The sequence below is a fragment of the Felis catus genome, chromosome D2, assembly GCF_018350175.1.
Source record: "Felis catus isolate Fca126 chromosome D2, F.catus_Fca126_mat1.0, whole genome shotgun sequence".
Lineage (NCBI taxonomy): Eukaryota > Metazoa > Chordata > Mammalia > Carnivora > Felidae > Felis > Felis catus.
This window is the reverse complement of record NC_058378.1, coordinates 37,363,965-37,380,177: the sequence shown is the minus strand read 5'-3', so window position 1 is coordinate 37,380,177 and position 16,213 is coordinate 37,363,965. Positions and strand designations below refer to the sequence as shown.

The following is a 16,213-nucleotide window of genomic DNA, read 5'->3' as shown; positions in this document are numbered from 1 at the left end:
AGCCTGGAGCCTGCTTCCGATTCTGTGTCTCCCTCTCTCTCTGCCCCTCCCCCGTTCATGCTCTGTCTCTCTCTGTCTCAAAAATAAATAAACGTTAAAAAAAAATTAAAAAAAAAAAGAGCATACTGCTCTCTGCAGCAGAGGCAGTATTCAAATCCAGGCAGGCCTCCTGATGGGAGGTCTGCGCCCTCTGTGCCTCGAGTCTGTCTGCCAGTGCACCTGGCACCTGTCCTTCACGGCAACAGACAGGTGGAGCCGGGGTGTTGGGCATTTCTTTTCTTCTCCTTTGGTTTTCCATTCTCCTCTTCCCCTCCCACTTTGGGCATTTGTGATGGTGGTTCTGTTCCTTCTGCGTCCTCTCCTTCCTTGGACATCCCAGAAGGGTTGGTTTATATGTGTGGCATTTACCAAAGCCACGGGGGACTCCTGAGTAATTTAAACTTCTGGACTCCTTGCTTGTTGAGAGCAAAGACCGGGCCTGACTTTGCTCTTTAAGTTTCCTATTTCCCTCTCTCTCCCTCCGGGCTTTGCACATAGGAGTCCAGTAAATGTTTGTCGGAGTTGTTAAATTCACCAGACCAAACATTTTAATTTGGATGCTGGAATGATGTGATCACTCATCAACAAAACGTCCCCACGTTGTTTTGCCTTGGGAATTCTTGGGTCTATTGTTTTTATATAGTGAATTTTATTGTATATAAATGATACCTCAATAAAAAAAAAAGTGATGTGCCCTAGGGATTCTGTGTAGAAAATGGTCCATTTTCGGAGGGGCGGCTGCTGCCAGTAGCTGGCGACAGCCCCAGTCAAACATGCAGAATCATTAATTAGGGTCATTTGTTCGGCTGTGAGCTGAGCAGAATGTATAAAACCTGCCCAGGAGAGAATTGATTCATCCCCCTCTCTGTACTTTTCGGAGTACTTCTAACACGATCCTCAAAGCCTGCAGGCCTCATACATATGTTCTAATGGGCTAATTGTTAAGGCGACATTTGTAAATTAATCCCTGACTTGAGCTAAGTGGTTTCCCCTAATGGCTTTAATTCAGTGACTCCCATTCTTGGCCATACATCAGATTCACTGGAGGAGCTTGTGAAAAATAGAGGTGCCCGGCTTCCCCCTCCCCCGAGCTCGCCGTTCTCTGGTTCCAGGGCAGGACGGGGGCATCTGGGTTTTTTTGTTTTGTTTTGTTTTGTTTTTTTTAGAAAGGCTGCTCAAATGTTAGGATTGTGGTGGTAGCCACCTTTATGAGCCTCTGCTCCAGTGTCTGGAGGCCCTCGCAGACTTGCGTCGACTGGAAGCACTTGGGTCCAACTCAATGACTTGGGACCAGTTTCCAGAACAGGCAACGTGCCTAAGAGCCCCCCTTCCTGATTCGTTCACTCTGTGTCCACCTCACTGGGACTGTCCTTTCCTTGACGAGCTCCAGTGACCTGAGGGGAGCTATTCTGTGCGTTGCTATCCTGTTTCCCGTTTTTTGAACTTTTGAGACATTTGGAAGATCTTCGGGGCCTGCTGCAATGTCCATCATGAAAATACCTGTGAATACCCCCTCTCTGTTCTCCATTTATCATCATGTTCCTGGTGCCAGCCAGGTGTTAAGGACAGACTTATTCATTTTAAATTTTCTGCCCCTGTGTCTCTGTGTGTCCGTGTTCCTGGCATTCTTCTGTGCAAACACATGTCATGTTTGATCTTGAAGTTTTGAAAAGCTATGATGCAAGGGCACCATTGTTTCAATTATATTTGTCAGATCGCTTTTGTTTTTAGGTATCTGGCACTCTGTAAATATCACAACGTACTTTGTATCAGCACACAACATGTGGGTATTTTCAGTAAACCTAAAAATACGGCAGTTAGCACCATCCCCGGTAGCCAAGGTGATTTGGTGAACCCGGCCTAGGAAAGCTAGAAAGCCTCTGGGAAAGGTCAGCACACAATGTGCCCTGAGAGGGAATGCTCATACGTCCCAGTGTCACACTGTGCTTACAAGATCTTGTTTGCGACAGTGCTTTGTAAAGTGCTTGCTTGTTATAATGTGTCTTCTGTGACCCAGCTGCTGGAGGGCTAGTGTTTTTCTGTCTTAGGAATTATGCTTTTCTTGGCCTCTTCTTACCATGTCCCTTGGGCTTCAATGTCCCTTATTCCTGGGACCATCGAAGCACATGGAAGGACTCCCAGTGGCCTTCCCCCTTACTGAAGGGATATTAGAGTAGCCGTTACGTGTAGGAAGAAGGAGCACTTTGAGGACAAAAAGTATATAGAGACTGTTGTTCTGCCTGTCCCTAGCTTCTTCTCCCATTTATATCTCCACCCAATCAATACCTTATTGCATATTGACTATACCTATGCCATACAGTTGAGCACTGATTGCATAATAGCATAGCATTCATCTATGTAAGGATTACTCTACAGAAGAGTGTATTTCATGACTGTAAGTGGACTTCTTTCATTTTTCCTAGGGCCTTAGGAGATGTGACATAAATACTTAAGATAATTATTTGGGGGTACTCTATAACATAACCGTCATAGCATTTAGGCAAAAAAAAAATCTAATCATTTTGTGTAGTTGGATTGAATTTTTTCATATTTAAGCAGAGTTCTCAGACAATGGGGGATTTGTCAGAGAGGGAGAGGTAAGAGATGGAGAGAACAAGAGAGAACTAGTCCTTGGCCAAGGCCCTCTAGAAGACAAGTCCTTGTTGAATCCCTATTTTCATGGCCTAATTCAAAGGGTTGATTCCTTTTCTGCAGCACCTGGATCCAGGGTGACAATGTAATCAAGCCTGACATGATAAAGAGCCATGTGGCAAGTTTCAAAATCACATGCACAGCTGCCTTAATACTGAGAAGCAGGTACCCCCCGCCCCCCGCCATTGATCATTTTATTCCTGGAGGCAGGTGGGTGGAAGAGTTTGGACACCCTGAACCTCCTCATGAGAAAGCCTTCCGGCGGAACATGTGGACCCGAGAATAGGTGCACCCAACAGCTTCAGTTCTTGGGAGCTTTGGAGGTCATTTTCCTCCTGGATTTCTTCCCTCCCTTACCCTCTCAGAGAGATGCCGCTATTTGAGTTTGCATCGTGAGAAGATAGCAGGAGTCCTCTCCTCCTGTCACTGGCCGATTTGCTTAAATAAGCTGCACATTATTCCCTGTCACAGAGGCCGAGCGAAGGCAGCTGGGACAAATTAGTGTCAGCTACTTCGTCTGGCCCCCCAATGCTGGGAAACCCTCGCCATTGCTGGAGAGCTTAGATTTTGAGCTCATTTCATAATGATGTAGATGCCATTTTCAAGGACTTCCATCCTTTTTCCTCTCCTCTCCCCTCTGTCCCTGCCCTCCCCTCACTGGCCTGGATAGCCAGCTCTGACCAAAGCTCAGCATTCACACACACACACACACACACACACACACACACACACACACACCAGCTGACAGAGATTACTCTTGGGTCAGCTGTTTATGAATGAAGAAGAGGTCCTTTTCCTGTGTCCTGGCCACGCCCCTTCTCTTTGCAGCATTTTGAGAATGAGGTCGGGGCAGGGATCTAACCGCTTATGTCTCAGAAATAGCAACACAGATAAAAATTAATCTTAAGCTATTTGTTTTGCTGCCTCATTCGGATAATGGAGGGAAAAGCTGAGGCCTGTTTATGCTTTTGTTTGTTTGTTTTTGTGCATAACTTTGCAACGAATGAATGAGTGTGTGTGAGGGGAGAGCCTGGGGTGAGCCTGTCAGGGGGATTAGCACCGGGTGGAAGGTACTTGCTAGCAGACTGCATGCAGGGTTTCCTTGCATTCAGCTGCAGCGTGGTTTAGTTTTTGAGACAAAATGGAAGAATAAAATAAGCCCCAGTGGTGTACTGTTTTACCACTTCCTTTTGTAAAGATAATCTGTCAGGTGCTATGAGGCTGTGTCTTCCTTCCACAGTGTCCGGCAGTTTGTAACTGTCAGTGTTTACTGTGTGGTCCGCTCTCTGTCCCAGGAGCTCTGTGGGGTTCTGCAATGTTTTGAATGAATACCGTATGCAGATTTCACTTCCTATTGGCCACTTTGGTGCACACACAGAGTACAGCATGATCCTCTCTCTCTCTCTCTCTTTCTCTCTTTCTCTCTCTCTCTCTCTCTCTCTCTCTCTCTCTCACACACACACACACACACACACACAGCTCGACCATGCCCAGCCATTACATAAACTGAGATTCATCTCTATTCACCAGCCAATGCCACAGTGATGTCAATATGTAGATACTATGAGGAGGCTGATGCTTCTCTCTGTCTATAGACCCTTTAGAATATTAGCATGTCTGAAGGTATTTGTTGAGCCCTGGCACTGTGTGTGGTCGTGGTGTTTACTTTTGTTTTCATTCTTAATTATTGGCTCTCTACGTCTTTATTTTTGAGACCATTAAGTTGCCCTCCCGGTCTCCTCTGTCAAACACTAAATAAACTAGGATGTGGAGTAGGGACACAAGTGTTGGTATCGGCCTCTGCTGCTACATGTGTATTGGATGGACTTCAGTGTGACAGGTATCCTTTGAAGGAGATGCCAAACTGTCTTTCAAATCAGTGGTGATTAATGTTGAGTGAAGAGTGTAAAGATGAACAAGGATCCTTGTGTAGCTGGCCTAATGTATTACCTAATTTGGCTTCCTGCACTTGAACTATTTCTAGAATACTGAGAAGTGTTGTAACCACACACCAACCTACACACACACACATACACACACACGCACAAATGTATGTACACACATTTGTACAGGCAGAAAATTTATGTTTTTCAAATTGATGTTTCTGGTGTGGGGACAGGAAGTAAATCAGGGGTTGTATAGGGCTGGGGGTAGGAACAGGGATTAACTGTTCATGGGCGTGAGGGCTCTTACCGGGATGATGAAAATGTTCTGGTACTAGAAGATCATAGTGATGGCTGTACCACTTGGTCAATTTACTTGAAGTCATCAATTGAATTGTACACTTACGATGGGCGAATTTTATGGTATGTAAGTTATATCTTGACAGAGCTGCGAAAAATGGATATTCTCATATCTGAGTTCCTCCGGGCCCAGATTACACATAAGATGACCAATTGTATCACCCGGAATTTTTATTCACTCTTCCCATTGGAGTGTGCTGACTTCATTGCAGAGAAGCGGCCCCTGTGCTAATAGGGCTAGATGAGACCCAAAGCCATAGATATAAGAGTCTACCCTGACCCCTGTTGGCCAGCAGTGAGGTTGCTGCCTGCTGCAAGGTGCGGAGTCAGCATCAGGGTATCCTGGGGAGTGGGGTGGGGGGGGGGGGTGGGCGGCTGAGATTCCCAAGCGGGCCCCAGAAAGCAGTTGGAACCCTGCTTCCCAGCTGCTGCCGCACCTGTGTCAAAAAAAACCCGAAGCTTCCCAGTGTCGGCTCTTAAGTGATGGCATTTTCCTCTTCTTTTGCAGGTTGTCTTAGTCTTTGCTCTCAGCATTGGTGCACTTGTAATATACTTCATAGATTCGTCAAAGTGAGTATTCAAATACATTGTCTTGCCCTCTTTCCTAAAAACAATCATGAGCCTCTACATTGATCAGTTTATTGACTTTAACATCAAAATTTGCAAGAGTCTTTTGAGTGTGGAAGGCTTTCAGAGGACGGCAGGGCTACTCTGTGCTGGTTTTCTGAATGGGAAAACAAGTTCTCACAAGGAAGGTTACTTTGATTCTGCTGGCCTGAGAGGGGGGGAGAGGTATGTGAGGGTGTTATTTTTGTTTGCTGGGTATTATTTATTTTGAAATAGCTATTTCCCATCGAAGTATTTGCACTGAAGATGTCAAGAGGTTAAGAGGGCTTTGGTGTGAATGTCCAACCACTGGGAGGGCTACAGATATCCAGCCAGTGAGGGTCTGAACTATTCTTGCCATGGTGGTAAGGTCTTCTTCTCATTAGGGTTTCTGATGCTTTAACCTTATTGGAGGTTAGATTAGGAAGCACGGCTCTATCCTTTGCAGCTACCAAGCAGAATATTCAGCAGAAGCATTGCTCGCTGGTGCTTCTTCACTTGTGAAGGTCACACATGGGACGGAGGAGTTCGTGATGACTCCCAGAGGTGGAGACCCATGGCCATCTAGGATTTCCTAGAGTGGACATTTGTGCAGACCCCTAAGGTGCCAGTTGAGCGAACTGGTGCTCTAGGGTGACCCTGAGGTGGGGTGTTGCGACGTTGTAAAGGCTTCATAGGAGGCAGGAGAGGTCACTGAGCAGAGCTGCTAGGTGGCGGCCAGCTCTGCTCTGGTTCCTGCAGGTGTCACCCTGGCGGGGGGCGGGGGAGGAAGGGGCTCATTTATTCCAACTATTCTGTTGCGAGTTTGAGGCTGACAGCATCTGGGAAACTGGAGCGGAGCTGGTCTGACACGCCTTTTTGTGGCGACATGTACTTGAAAACTGGGCAGTGGACTTGAGCTCTTTTCCTACATAGTCTACTGTGAGAGTGTTTTCAACTCTTTGAACTCCATCCCTGGTATGGCCGTCTGCTAGAGTTTGATTCCAGGAAACCTGCTTTGTGTCCTTGTTGGAGCAGACCCTGGGGTGCCTGAATTCTGAGCCTAGTGCTCTTTTCCTGTGGCTCAGGATGGTAGCAATGTCATGCACGCCTGAATTCTGAATTTCTCAGAGGCGTCTGGTCACCAGCCAAAGGATTTTGTGCAATTGGGTGCTGATGTGCAATTGGGTACTGAGGCCAAGATGCCATGTCAGGGAAAATAAAGAAAACGTCCCCTTTCATCACTTGTCTCTGGGCGTCAGCCAAGTCTGAGAGTATCAGAGGTCCTTCTGCCCATTGCCACATATGAGGCTGGACTGCCTTCACCTGTCTCAGGTGGAGGAGGGTCCTTTAAAAGTCCTCCAGGAGACAAGATTCCACACACTCCCTCCATCAGCTCTTCCTGGCCAAGAAAGAGAAGAGCTTTTAAGTCTGGAAAATTCCAGCTGATATGTCATTGAAGGTAAGCCTCTTTTAAGTATCTATTCTTCATAATTCTGGACCATATTTGAATTGAACCAAAGATCTCCTAAAGCCCTGGTCTTATTTCTCCATTCCCTTTCAGGAGTGAGGAGTGTTCTCACATGTCAGGGGATGCATAGCCTGTCAGCTTCCATGGCAGGCTCAGGAAATGGGTTTGGGCATGCATTTGTGTGCCCCAGACAGAGCAAACCCTTACATGAAGGTGAGTGTGGTGATCAGTTAGGAGAGATGCCTCGGCACCTTCTTTCCCTTCCCCACCCTTTCTGCTCCTCTGTATTTCTCAGAAATAAAATACTCTTGTTAGATGGATTTGAATTGTGTCCTTTTTTACAGTGTTTATTAAGAGGCAATCTTTCATCCTGGGGTTCTTGGCTCCATGTGAGAGGATGGAGAGGAATGAAATTCTCTAAGACAAAAGAGCCTCTTCCCTGGATACCCTGCACCATCTCAGCACCTTAGATTCAGCTATGATTTTGCTAAGCCTTGGGAAATCCAGCGTTGGGAGCCCTCTCTGGTTCTGGTTTCTTTTATGGACTTGCAAAGAGTCTATTCCAAAGATGGACAGTCGACCTTGTTCTCCACTTTTTTTTTCAGCAAAAATGCCAAAAATCTTAGAACCAAGCTTGCCTCCACTCTCCCTGGAGACTGTCCTAGCTCAGTCCTTCTTTGTCCCTCAAACCCACACATGGTTGGGCAAAGCGAGACTTGGTTTATTTATGTAGGCCCTTCCATTTCTCATTTGCATTACTACCTTTGGTTCTAAAGCCATCTCCCAAGGTTCTGTACCATGGGTGACCTGATCGGCACAGCCAATACCAAAGAGCTTCCATCTTCCTGGGGAAAGACCAGCAGAGCATGTGCATATCAAGCAAGGGGAAGAAGTAAGGTTGAGTCTGTAGAGTAACCTTTATGGCAAGTCCACAGATTCCCAGGAATAAACAAAGAACCTGTTAGACATTGTAATCAAGCACAGTAAACAAGAGAAAATGAAGTTCTGTCCACACATAAGATGCAAATGGAAAATGTGTAAGAAAGCAGGATGTAACTTCCCCAAATCCATCTATTCATTCAAGATTCTCATCGATTGTACACATTGGTGGTTTGGCTGGCCATTTGGGCATCTTGGAATGAGAGCTTTAGACTTCTCTTGGAAGTTATACTATATCATCACCCAGTACTGGGAGAAAAACACCTAGTATTCTTCCAATGAATTTTAGTTAACATTTATGCCCTTTGAATAAATCAATCTGTAGGCTTTCCCTTGCATGAGCCTAATTGGGCAGACATTGTCGTGAAGTGGCTTGTCTCAGTGAATTTTGATCAGAGCTGGCCTCCCTCACAATGGTGGGGGATACTCCAGCAGCACAAGCTCAAGATGTGAGGCTCTCTGCACCCAGCCCCTTGCAGAGTGGGAGGAATGCAGATCAATATATGAGGTAAGCTCCGGGGTCTGCCCTGCTGGCTCAGTGTCAGGCAGGCCCGTCCAGGCTGTGCGAATGGGCAACAGGTGGGGAAGGCAGTTCAGATAAATGTCGTGAAGGGTGGTTGTCTGATCTTTTTAACCTTTCAAAGCTGAGTTTAGTATCAAGGCAGTGGGTAAGTCATTTCCAAACACAGCCTCTCCTATGCATCTTTCCTTTCCCATTGTTAGGCCAAGATCGGTCTCCAAGCAGCTCTTTTTCATTCAAGGGTTTGAGGAGCCCTTCTTTGGGTCTTAGTTTTCCTAGAGTGATCGCCGCAGAAGAATCACTCGTGCAGCCTCAAGTGATTGCTGTCTAGCTAAGACAGATTGTGCTCAGAGCTCCTGGAGTTGAAAGCCAAAGAGGGACATTAAACTGTGTTAAAATTATGCTTCATCATCCCAGCAGTAGACTCTCTAGAAACACCCAAGCAGAAGGAGTTGTTCTACCAAGTCTTTGGATAGGCACAAGTGCCGATTCCTTGCAGACACAGAGGAGCACTAAGTCCTCCAAAGACCGTCATCCCGTCCCTCAAAAGATATTAAATTAGCCACATGAGGCAGACATTGTCCAAAAGAACTCCATTTTTTTTCATCCCTTTGAAAGATGTTCTGCCCAATTTAAGGCATCTGCCACTCCAGCTCCTAATTCTGATGTCTCTTGATGTCTATTCCAAGCCATTCCTCCCACACGCTCTGATACTGTGTGAAGCAAAGATTTTTAAAAAATTGTACAACCAAGTCAAAAGTGCCCCAGACACCCTGTGGGTGATAATGTCACCATTGCTGGTTCCATCCCTGTCTATTTTCTGTCTTTGACATAGGAACAGTAATTCTTCTCTAACAGATAAGAAAAAAAAAAAAGACCCAAAGATGTCAGTGTGAGGGCAGGATTCATGGATTGCATAATGCAGCAGTTCCTGCTGCTTCTAGAATTTCAAGAGAAAGTTGGAAGAGACAGAGGCTCCAGGCCCTGGGTATTTGCATTTTTTTTCCAGGGGCATTCTTGGAAAGGATGACTCACCTGTGGGGAGATATTTATTCCTTTGATTCATGTTTAAACTCAGCTGCTTCTTATGCTACAGTTCTGTGGGTGATGAATATTTAATACTGCGTATACTGAAAATGAAGGTCAAGTTCTGCTTACTGGTGACTTCAGTGCAGGCTCATGTCTCTGCAAGGCAAGCTACCTGCTGTTACCAGAGTAAAGCTGAAAGGTTATACATTGTTAAAATTTTCCTTAATGACTTTATCTGCTCCAAAAATTGCTGGCACACAGTGGGGGCACCCGCTGATTTCACCAGCCTTTGCTCTTGGCTTCTCATACCAGCAGTGAAGCTTTGGGGATATGGACATTAGCAAGGAGGAGGGAAGAGTGGTGCAAAATTTGGAGAGCATTTAATCCAAGGGCTGGATTCCAGGATAATGGTGGTATTATGATGTGGAAATGGCCTTCCCCTGGTCTTTAACATTCATTTAACAATTTACGTTTGTATTCATGGATTCATTCATCTTGTATTCATTCACTCATCTGGGACCTCTTCGGTGTGATAATGTGGAAGATTTTTTACACTGTAAAATTGCTTAGGGTTAGATATGGTCAGGAAGGTTATCTTGAAGACTGCAGTAGAAATTGACCAGACTGTTTCCATAGTTTCTGAAAATGAAACTGGTACCCTTTATATGATGGGGATACCCACAGCCTTCGCAGAAGTGGCCAATCACCAGCTATTTTTCCTGCCGGGTGTTCACACAAGCCAGACCTCTCGTCCCTCAGCTTAGAAGTTCTCTTGAACAAGGGAGAGACAGGCAGGTGGCCAGGAGAACTAACATTTCCTGATCATAGACTTGTGTGAGGTATAGTGTCAAGCACATTACAATACACACCACATGGGACCTCACTAGATTCCCCCAACAACCTGATTGGGTGGTCTTATCACCTTTCCCACTGTACAGGTGAGGAGGCTGAAGATGCAACATTGGTCCCAAACCATGTTGCTCATGAGTCGGAGCCAGGATTTGAACCCAGCGTTATCTAAAGGCATCTCTCTCCCAAGTATCTAGAAGTGAAATTCCAGGTTGTAGAAGTGACCAAATGGGTTAAGTGACATGTCACCAGAACGAGATATGGCTTAGCCTCCTTAGCCAGCTCCTCTGTCCTGTTTTCTCGTTTGTTCTCCATCTTCCCATTTCCTACCTTTGGGGCCAGGCCTGCAAGTCAGCAGGGGCCCTATCACAGCTTCCTTCCTAGGACATGAGAGACATGGTACATGTCTGTGGGACATGTGCTGTTTGATGTCTGGTTATGTCTTGATTCATTTTCTCCTACATTATAGCTTAATAGGACTCCCTTCTCTTTTATCTCAACGGACAGGCAGCATTTGGTGATGGAAGAGGGTCATGTTTGCAAAGAACAAGGGAAGTTGATTGTTTCTCAATGGCTTCTCCCAGTTAAGGGATTCATTCCCAGTAGAAAGACCCTTTCCCTACCCCCCCCCATCCCCTTGCTTACCTCCCCCTCTGCGCCTATCATTTGGCATACTAGAGTAGATAATGAGAGAAGCCCTGCTTCTCCATTAGACAGATTCTTTTATCTCTTATCTCTTTAGAAAGTTGTACAATTTAGTTAATTTGTTATAATTTTGCATGATGTGCTAGAAATTTAGGATTACCGGTGGACTTTAGGAGAATTTGGTCCACGAGAGGTTTCTGTGGAGGTCTTTGTAACAATGTAAGATATCCCGATCGCCTCCTCCAGTCTTGTTCTTGCTGGCCATGAGCACAGGTGTCGACCCAGTGCTTCACATGTGGCAGCTTTGTAGCAGGCGCCTGGCAGAGCTGTGAGGACAGCATCACCACCTCCACGGAAGCTCATCGTAGACTGTGAAGTACCATGAAGTACTATGGAGTACCTGAACGCGCCCCCTGCCTCACAGCAAGAAGAGCTGGGTGGCCCATGGTATAGGGAAGGAAGCTCATCACCTTCCCTTGTGCTCAGCTCCTTTATGGAACGTGGCCTTTCTAGCTGGCGTTCTGAGAAATTCACTGCCGTTCCCCACCTTGATGCCCTTTTTGAGGAGTCACGGTATGCATTTAGCCTTTGTTGAAGAAGTCAACACAAATCACTGTCTGTGCAAAGCATCCTCCTATTCTTTTTTTTTTCCTTTTTACATACTCCCCCCAATTTTCTCTGTCCCTCACTGACATTTTTATTGCCAGGCTTTGGTCTGGAAAATTATGGGTAGGGAAAGTTCAAGGGCAGGATGTTCAGAACAGCACTGCACATCTGTGAAGGGGAGCACAACAGGAGCGCCTGCAGCTGTTGAAAGAATGGAATGTCAGATGGTGGAGGAGCTGGGCCCACTGAGGGGATGGGGGAGGCGGGGGTGCCTTCAGGGCAAAGAGTCTGTAAATAACTCCCAATGAGAAGTCCTTGTCCCCTTTCAGGATTTAACCTTTAATGGCAACACTCAATTCTCCTATGTGGGAACAACCCTAACTCAGCTGTGCTACTTGGTCTAGCTTTCTGAAATGCCATTTTTTCATCAGGTGGCGCATAAACCTGGCAGAGAAGACAGGTGGAGGAGGGACCCACAGGGTAACCTTCCCCCTTCCATCTGGGTGAGGTGGTCTTGGCTTCCTCACTTATTTCTCATTGTGCAGGTGATGCCTAGGTACCACACGTGGCAGCAGCTGGAAGCATCAGGATGAGCTGCTCATCTTTGGCATTTCCTTGGGAAAAATCAGGGACTGTGTTAGGAGTGGGAGGGAAGACACAGCTAGACCTACTTCTGGGTTTGCGGCAAGGGACAACTGGAGAGAATAAAATGTTAGAACTTGGAGAGATTTCAGAGTCCACTTGGTGCCACTGTTCTCTGTGCCTCAGCATTCTCCCCTGCCTGGTGAGGGTTAAGTGACCTTCTCAAGAACACCCAGCTTGCCAGGGGCTGAATTGAAGACAGAGCAATCAATGCTCCCCAGTCCAGGGCCCTTTCTCCTTGATCTCTTGGGTTCTTTTTACCACATACAAAATCAACAAAGATGTGATGGCAAATATTATCCATTGAAGAGCAAATAGTGGTTTTTATGCCCATTTTGGAGTTTTAGTCTATCATCATGGGGGCAACTTTAGGGTCATGGATAAGAACAAAGATAATGCCAGATAGATGCTTGGGATTCCTTTATTTCATCCCCCTTGGCAGGGAGGCCCTGAATTCCTTGATTTTATGATCCTTTTTTTTTTCTTTTCCTTTTTTTTCTGTACTATTTCAGAAGGGGAGTAAGAGTTCAACTGTGTTGTGGAAGGTGAACAAGGCCGAATGCTTTGGTTTGGCCCGTTTGGAATTTGTTATGCATGACCTTTGAGGACACGTTGCCCAATGGCTCATTTGTTTCCCTGTGAAAACCCTATCCGACAACTATGTCTATCAATCCACATTTACTTTCCTCTCCAAAAATTATAATGAATTATTTCTTCTTTCCTCACCACTCTCCAGAATTTCAAAAGAAAACTTTAGATCCTCTGACGCATTGAAAAGAATGCTTATTTCAGGGAAAATAAAGAAAATGCATTCCCGTGGAGGTTCAGTTAATGTGTATGTCTTCTGCAATTAGCGTGTGTTTATGTTGCACGAGGGCCGGATCTTCTCCCTGTTGCACAGCAATGGTCTTCTACCTAATGTCCCAGGCAGACATGCATGCAAAACTCTCAAGGGATTGGGGTAGGAGCCAGCTGGAGAGAAGGTTAGCACTCAGGGCGGTATAATCCAAACAGAAGGGCAGGGCTTGTGCTTAACACAACCCGGATTGTGCTGAGCTTGGTGGAGACGGTTACAGCTTTAGGATGGGTTTTATGGGCTTCAGATGAGGATGGAGATGTGACCTCTGTCTTTGCTTTTTGTCCCCCCTGTCCTTCTTCCTGACAGCCTGACAAATTGTAGCTTTGGGGAGACCCTGGTCAGTGATGAGTCATTTGTGTTTTAAAAATAGAACTTCTTACAGCAAGGATGCCCTTGGGACTTTTTTTTTTTTTCAACGTTTATTTATTTTTGGGACAGAGACAGAGCATGAACGGGGGAGGGGCAGAGAGAGAGGGAGACACAGAATCGGAAACAGGCTCCAGGCTCCGAGCCATCAGCCCAGAGCCCGACGCGGGGCTCGAACTCACGGACCGCGAGATCGTGACCTGGCTGAAGTCGGACGCTTAACCGACTGCGCCACCCAGGTGCCCCTTCCCCTTGGGACTTTTTAATGCACTTGTGACTACTCATAGAATTTGGGAGAAGGGAGTATGTGTGTGTGTGTGTGTGTGTGTGTGTGTGTGTGTGTGTGTGTAGGGGACAATCCCTGTCCCACCTCTAGATTGATGGGAAAGTATAGCATGGGAGGACTGGCCACCAATCTTACCATAACAACAGAGATGAAGCTGAGAGCCATGCACCCATGACCTTAAAGGTATCAGTCAGGTAAGAGATCCCTGTTAAGTACTGACTGTGTGTAAGACATTTGCGAGGTATGGAAGGTTTACAATACTATGTGTAAGACTCAATCTTTTTCATTAAGACTTTAAAGTTATAGATATTTTTATAAGGGTCAGGAAGTCTAGCCATCATATGGGAAATAGACGGAAAATGAACATAAACATAGGAAAAAGAAAAAAGATACAGGAAAATGGAGGCAATAAAACAAGGTACCAAGGAAGATTTCAGTATATCTTCAGTCTCTAATATAAGCATTGCTAAGGATAAGGGCTGAAGTTAGAAAAGCCAAGCAGACAGCTGGATCTTGGGAGTGTTGGCAGTCTGGGGAGGTTTTGAGTTGAGGAGAGAGAAAACTCAGTCTCCCATTGATTCTAAGAATCCACAAGAGGGGACTCCCATTCTGGCCTGTGCTGTGTCCTCTGGCTTTTATTTTCAGTACGTGCTGAGTCCAGCAAAGCCCCGCCTTGAAATGAGCCGCCGAGATAAAGGACTGAGATTGCTCCAGAGGTGGCCTAACAGAACCAGAAAAGCAAACTCTCCCTGTTGGCAGTAATGCCTGTTCTACACTTGCACACGACAAAAATCTTTGGAGACTTCTCTTTGGAAAATTCCAGAAGTGGCTGACCGAAAGGCATCCACTCCATCTTTCTGAGGCCAAAGTCAGGGTGTAACGTGCCTTTCAGAGGCCTAGTTTATGAACTTGCCACATGCGGAACGTCCCGCGATGTGGTGGGGAGGAAAGTTATGGCTAAGGGAAGCAGTGCTCTACTGACAAAGCGGTCCCCACACGTTCCAGGATGTTTGTCTGGAGACCATGGTTTGCCTGTAGGGACACACGATGATTTTTGTGGGTATAGGTCCTTATGCCTTCTTGGGTCCCTTTCCCTGTACAGAATATTAAAAGTCACATTTTGTGACTACATTCATATAAAGATAAATATAATCCAGGCTGGATTCATTTTTACGTGTTCGTTATTATTATATTTACATTTTTTCTTCTGATTTTAAAGAAATGAAAAGTAAGACATTTTTGCAGGTCGATAGAAGTCTGGTGGGCCATAGACACAGTGTCTGCTGTGCCTGATGGAAAGCTGGCTCTGTTTCCTCCCTTCCTGTCAGCCCCATCCATCTGGAAATTTTCACAGATAAGAAAACATGCCCAGAGACAGAAGCCTAATATCCCATTCCTCCCAGCATCATCTAATTGTTTCTGATGAGGGTATTTAAAAAACAAAACAAAACGAAAAAACCAAAACAAAAAAAAAAACACATTCCATTTCAAACCATGTGTTTTGACTTGGCCTTGGGAAATGAGAACTTCAGCAGCCCAGCCTTAAAAAGAGTGGCACCTATAGATAAGTCCAATTTTGTCAGAAAACCTAATAATCTTCTGATGAGTTTTAGAGAGAAACGTGTGCTTTGTCTGTTCTTATATCTGAAAAGAAGCCTTGCCAGTCTAGGAGATCTACTTACTAGGAGCACCATAGTGAAAGATAACATTCCCTACAGCAAGGTCTGCAGCAGACGGGGTACAAGGCTCTAGTAGACGGGGGCGGTCGGCCAGATGTTAGGAAGGAGGTCTGGAGGTCTGGTGAGGACTGAGCTGAGCTGAGAGCTCAAGCCCTCCTGAAGTGACTGCCCAGCTCCAGCTGCTCATCCCCAGGCAGAGTGCAGGCGCATGTGGCCAGATCTTCCTGTGTTTCAGAGAGAGGAGAGGCAAACCAGGCTTGATGTTGAATCTCCAGGTTTAAAATACTGCCCACGGCTCCAGATCTTTTAAAGCAGTCTGCAGGCCAAACAAAACACTTCTGCAGGCCAGATTTGGGCCTCCCGTTTTCAGTCTTTATTCTAAACCGTCTCTCTTTCTGGTCTTGAATTAGCTCTCCTCTCTGAGTGCCAGAAAAATCTTCTTAACTCTTGATTTTCCGTCTCCCAGAAAGGGCCCCTTCACTCTCCAAAGTGACGAGACCCTGGTCTTCAGGTTCTCTGTCTTGTTTCCCATCTAACACACTTGCAAATGCTGCTTAGGTAAGTTTCCACTTTTCTCTAGGCATATACTGTATGTCACAGTAATAAATTACCCGTAACTTACTGTAAATCCCTAAAGCTACATATCAAAAACTCTACGTCATCCCTGAAAATAACGTCGTTAGGACCTCATAAACATACGCTCTGTTTGTTTAAGAACTGCTAGAGCTTTTTAAACATGGTTGCTAAGTCACAAGAGTGTATTTTCCAGGACATAAATGGAAGTGAACACAACCCCCTTAAAT

At 45.7% G+C, this 16,213-nt stretch overlaps 1 protein-coding gene across 42 annotated transcripts in view; it reads left to right on the top strand.

Moving 5' to 3' along the window:
- KCNMA1 (potassium calcium-activated channel subfamily M alpha 1) overlaps positions 1–16,213 on the top strand; it is a 731,637-nt gene that overhangs the window by 363,632 nt on the left and 351,792 nt on the right. For all 42 annotated transcript variants that reach the window (XM_019813336.3, XM_045040192.1, XM_019813339.3 and 39 more), the window contains one exon: positions 5,443–5,504. In XM_019813336.3, coding sequence (XP_019668895.2) covers positions 5,443–5,504 — 62 coding nt within the window. The remainder of the gene's footprint in view (positions 1–5,442; positions 5,505–16,213) is intronic.